This window comes from Echeneis naucrates, chromosome 8, assembly GCF_900963305.1.
Source record: "Echeneis naucrates chromosome 8, fEcheNa1.1, whole genome shotgun sequence".
Classification (NCBI taxonomy): Eukaryota; Metazoa; Chordata; class Actinopteri; order Carangiformes; family Echeneidae; genus Echeneis; species Echeneis naucrates.
In genome coordinates this window covers 17,534,998-17,540,997 of record NC_042518.1, presented here as the reverse complement: position 1 = coordinate 17,540,997, position 6,000 = coordinate 17,534,998, and the positions used below count along the sequence as shown (strand labels likewise).

At 41.9% G+C, this 6,000-nt stretch overlaps 1 protein-coding gene across 1 annotated transcript in view; it reads left to right on the top strand.

Annotated features, from left to right (window-relative positions):
* The first annotated feature begins 431 nt into the window (after nt 1–431).
* LOC115047902 (carbonic anhydrase-related protein 10-like) overlaps nt 432–6,000 on the top strand; it is a 91,175-nt gene continuing 85,606 nt past the window's right edge. Inside the window, exon 1 of the mRNA XM_029509121.1 lies at nt 432–656. Coding sequence (XP_029364981.1) covers nt 596–656 — 61 coding nt within the window. The 5' untranslated portion in view covers nt 432–595. The remainder of the gene's footprint in view (nt 657–6,000) is intronic.

Here is a 6,000-nt window from a genome sequence, read left to right as displayed (position 1 = left end):
CGCTGAAATAAAAGCATCCAGCATCTCAAAGTATTTGATTGTAATAATTTATGCGTATAAAATAGCTTTGTAGGCTTTTAAAGTTTGTCCATATCAAACCAATTTTCATGGAAGATTACTGCCATTTGGATGTCTAACTTCAGAATAACTGAAGTGAAACATCTGGGGAGGTCATTACACAGCATCCCGAGTGTGTCGTCTCTGTCGGTCAGTGCACTCCTGCTGCGCTTTGCTCCGTGTTGCCAGTAAAGTTGCCAGATCCGCCAGCAGACGAACCCCGCACCGCAGACACCCACCCGCTCCGTAGGAAAGGCAAACGAGGGAAATGCCCGATAAAAGAGTTCCGATCCGGCATCTCTCACTGGCGGATCAACAGACAGACAGTCAGAGCAAGCGCCAAGCCGAGCAGCCAGAGAGGACGGCGCTGTTAGGGCGGATCTTCCGCGAGGCTTCCAACCATCTCGGCGCTCCATGAGGGCGAAACGGCGATAAAGACGAACCAGAGAGGAGCAGGGACATGCCCAAAGTTTGTCCGTGCCATCTGGAAGTGCGACCCTGCAACAGCTGAAGGAAATGAACATGTATTGAACGAAGAATGCATGTCGTTTGGGATTTATCTGTGATTTTACAAGCTTATATCATCTGCACGTCATCAGGTAAGGAGGCAAAAAAAAAAAAAAAAAAGACAGCACGAGGTTTCATAGCATCAAAACTAAATCGAAATATGAGGCAAACGAGTAGATGGAGTGATGCGTTCACTGACAGCACTCCCCGGTCTGTGCATGAATCGGCTCACCTGTGACTCAGGTGAACCTGTGTGCGCTTCTCCCGTGAAGCGCGTGTTTTTGACGGTAGCAAGTGGCAACAGTGCACCACACAGCGAAGCGACATTCAGAACACCGAGATGAGAATTCGCGCATCATCAGCCAGCGTTTGGATCGGCAGCCTCGAATGCGCGCATCTGCCGATCACAGTAGTAATAGTAGGATAGTAGTAGTAGCCTAAATAGACGGGCTGGCTCAGACGGCCTCCTGCTGTGAAGTGAAGCAGTTGTCGGATATCACTGTCAGTGTGTCACAGTGTGTCCGTGTCGGCGCGCGGCGGCCGGCCATTTGGGCGGAAACACAAATCCCTCAATGGGATTAGTCAGATTCATGCAGTCAGCATCCACTTCTGACCACACCGGTGATTTTTTTTTTTTTTTTTATAAACAGACATTATGACAAATCACATTAAGGTTCCACATCCTCCACAGGGGACACAGACCCACACAAGGCCAACGTGTATGCCTGACTTTACATTTATGCGTTAATTGGAATTCAATATTTTGATGCAGGTAACCTCTATAAGAAATGGCTTGCAGTTGAAATGTAATTCTGGCATGGAAACATTCTCATAATATTCGCGAATAACTCAGAATAAATGTCAATTAACTTAAATGAACACTTACACATACAGAGTAATATAATAAATAATAAAAAAAATGAATGAGGAATATATTCAACTGTAGAAACGGAAATGAAAAGGCATTCAAGTTGGACCGAAGGAAAGGAAAGTCCAACAAATAAATGGGTGTTTTCCCATTTGTTATGAATGGCCAACAAAAATGTCTTTATGTATTATATATAAATATGTGTGTAAACAATTTATAGATGTGAATATCCATATATATAATACATACACTCTTATCACTGCAACCATTATACACTATATAATGGTTGCAAAAATTTTATTGTGTATCTGTTGTTGATGTGGAATGATTGGAAATATATGTGGTGTTTGAATTTAAACCATTTCCTTTGTCATATTAATTAACAATGGAAATTCCCATGGACCCCTCTGTAACAAACATATCTTGAAACACAGAGCTGCTCACCTCTCTCCTACACTGGGAGTAGGGCTGCGTCAGATGTGGGGATCAGGGGATGGTGAGATTGGGCTGGGTTCTGCCTGCGCTGAGCAACACTCAAAATTGTGTCGTGCTGTTACTTTGAGTGAACCCAGTAACAGCTGTAGTCAAACAGGACATTTGATAATCAGAACATTCACATTTATCACTCACAATCAGCAGGGTCAGGATCTCTCTCTCTCTCCATCCCTTTGTCTTATTGACTTTCCCCTCACTTTCCTGTTCGGTCTTAAAGTTGCAGTTATGTCCATGAACAACTGCGGGTTAAGAAACCATTCTCTCTGATATGCTGTCTGTCTAATGGTCTTTTTGGTTCTTTTTAAACATAACATGTTACATAAACACAACAAACCACACTTAAAGAAGGGACAGTTGGCTTGAGTGTGTCTGTACTAGTGTATGCAAATTGTTTTGCAATTATGCCAACATTGAGTTCATGACATGTGAAATATAATTTGATATTAATTTAAATATGCTACTGCTGATAATAAAAGCATAATGGAAAACTCAACCAAAAATTGTCATGCAATTAGCAAAGCCAGCAGCTGTTGCCAGTCAAACGCAGCGATTCAGACCAATCAGCAGCCTATGAAGGACGAGCCGTTGGCAGCAATGGTTGTGAGTTAGCTGTGATGATGTAGTGGTGCACACAATGATGTCACACACCCAAGTCCAATTTCATGCTACACATTAAATCAAGATTTTTTTCCCCAAAGTGCAAGAATGTTATGTTAGATTCAATCGATACTCAGCGTTATCTGCTGGAATGTTGTACTCTCAAGTAGTATATATCCATTATAAAGAAGATACCCAGAGGGCATAGTCCTCCAATAGCACAACGAACGTTAGGTTACCTTCCCCACCCTGGGCCCTGGTTAGACCACACTGGCAGGAAAAAAAAAGATACTTGCAGGGTCAGCAGGCTGACTACTCTGCTTCAGTACTGGGTGGGGGGCAAACGCTGAATATCCTACAAGATGCAATCATCAGCGGTATTGGTAAATCTACTGTTGAACAACAAAACAACTCATTCATGGTTAAGTGGTAACTCAGCTTCATCTGCTGCCACCTTATGCACAAAGATTCTGACTGTCTGATTAATTCACTTTAGATGCTCCCTAACAGCTATAACTGCTGTGTATAACTGCTAATGAACTACTATGTCCTGAATTACTGAACCTTAACCCCAACAACCATAACTAGAATGAAGGACTGCTCCACATTAACACATATATAACACAGACGAAAGGCTAAAACCTTCTTCAACTCACATTAGACACCCAAAATATTATTTACACAACTAATTGTGTCCCGGTGACAGTGAGAGGTGACTGTAAGCTACAGTAACACCAATGTCAGCTGCAGTAGCACAGATTCTGCAGAGTGAATACTTTACTTTGTAACCAAATGTTGTCTATTGTTCTTATTTGGACTGAAAACTCCTCAGTATGAGATGTGATGTACTGCTCATTGAAGGCTTGTCTTAATGGAATTAATGGATTTTTTTTTGTGTTTTTCTCATGGCTGGCTCCATGGGTTAGAAAAAAAAAGGGGGGTTGGGTACTCAATTTGATTGGTTATAGTTAGTCTGCGATACACAGATGGTTTATCCACTCACCTGCCAAGTAGTTTTTGAAAGCACCTGCTCTCCAATAAATCCTTTTCAGAGTGTGACAAACCATCTGCTGGGTGAGGTTAAACATGTAATGGAAAAAATCATGTAAACGGAAAACTCTCTGTAAGTCTGTCTGTATTTTGATTTTCTCAACAATTATTTGTCCGATTGCGCTCACAAAGGTACTGTTGAGGCCCAAGGATGTGAATGCCGAAAAACATTCCTATTATGTCTGCCAACTGTATTTATTGATGAGTTTAACCCAGATCTTCCTTAGTGTGATTCAAGAAAAAGTAATGGCCCATCTTCACTGTAGTGGTGCTGCAGCATTTGGGCCATAGACTGTATACAAAAGTGGACGTAAACAGCAGGGCTTGAAGTGAAGTCAATACTTAAATGTCTTACATTTTTATTTCATCTAATAACCATTCTGGGGCAATCCCATTGGCTGTAAAAAAAAAAAAAAAAAAAAAAAGTCAGATTGCATTGAAGTATATGGGAAAATTGCTGTATTAGCCCAGTATACGTTTTGCTAATGAATGTATAGTTTCATTCGCTGCTCACTTATCTTGGAGTTTTCTTTACATTTTTACGCATTTAAAATCTGTATAATCACTCACAGCATAGCAACAGTGGCAACATCTATTAAATAAGCTTGATTGGCATGCACCACCAATTCTGAGTTATGTGCCCTAATGAGCAGTTCTGATGGAAGATGGTGTTGTGCCTATGATTGTGTACAGTATTGCCTCTTATCAAGTCTCAATCTTGAAGGGATGTTCTTTACTGTGGATTGACTGAAGAACAATTACTGAAGGAAGGAGTGTAACATTGGCTTAATTTATGGGGGTTTTATTAATTAAAAAGGGGTAAATAAAACATACTCATTACATACAGGTGTAAATCAAAGCATAAACTAGGTGAGACAGGTGAGCTTGGCTATGTAAATGGATGGCATGATATAACAATGATAATTAAGCGGCTGGTGATTCTTGAGGATTTGGGCATATCGTTTATCAAAATACAAGGGGGAGTCTGTCTGAGGAAGGAGAGCTCTAAAACTAAAATTTGATTCACTGTTGTCTAATAGCCATGCCTCGCACCACTCAGAATAACCTGCTTGGGGAGCACTTACTACCCACCTTACTTGGTGGACGACTCAACTGGCCTCGAAAAGAGCAGGAGCTGTCCGATGAGAGCGGCCGCGTTGAGGTCCTTCGTCGTGGCCTCCCAGCTAGACTGGTCCTCGGCTGAAGTGTCTGTCGGTCTGGCTAGTCCCTCTTCAGCAGCAGTGTTGTCTTTTGTGCGATTGGCTATAGGTTATTAAGTTAATATCCAAATTATTCTTATCTTTCCTGATGAAAACAGACCGGAGCCATGGATGTGCACATCTTGACTGGCTGTGGAAAATCAGAAATGTATGACTAAGGACTGTGTATGAAGTTTCTTTTTCTTTTTAGAGAACAGTTATAGGCAACAACCAAGCATATGGATTACGCCGCTCAGGCAATATAGCCATTGGTCCCGGTGGTTCTTCATTCAGGTGGTGCTGTTGTTACATAATGGGAATAGTTCCTTGTCCGGTGTAAATTCTATCTCAGTCAAACTATCTCGCAGAAAAATGGTTCGAACAGCTGTGAAGTCCTCTCTTCGCGGGGGAATCAGTTCGGCATGTTTGCAGTCTCTTATTTGATTGGAATATCCTATTTCTTATTGCATCAACCCTTATGTCCTTGTGTGTATGGATGCATTCCGGAGCGGTAATTTACGTCCGTTGCCTGATAATGTTATCAGGTCAATCTGAGTGGAGGGTCAGAGAAGGGGTACCTCTCTGCGGGGTTAGGCAGGTTTATGCTGATATGTGGCACTGACTGCAATCTATTATTTTGAGAAAGCAGGGTCTTTAGATGGCAGGTTCAGGCAAGGGTCCAGGATGGCACTTAGCAGAGATCTGAGAAATGTCTGTTGGAGGCAATAGTCCACCCCCCTTTTTTCGGATGTCACAACAATGGAAAAAGCAGAACTACATTATGAGGACAGGTTAGCACCTGCGAAACTGATGCATGACAGGTATAAATTCAAGCCACTTTTAAAGTAACCATGCAATGAACCATAAGGGCTCTGTCAATCACAGGCACTGAGAATTGTCCGGAACTTTTCCATGCCATATGGCACCTCTGAGAAAGCATTTCACAACCTGCTAGTGATTTCTGTTTGGCATGTCACATTCTGGTGAACCATCTGTGGGTTAAGTTCAGCATATAGCAGGCAAACCGCATTACAGCTCAGCAAGCATAAGCCAGAAAACTTCCTCTCTTGATCAAATCTGACTGTCATAGAAATTCTGGCATATACATAAAGATGACAGCTCAGGATAAATATAAACCAGTACGAGCACAGGCCGAGGGTTCAACACACTAAAACAAGAAGAGGCTTTGATCATGAATTATGATTATGTGCTCAAGGTCAATTGATA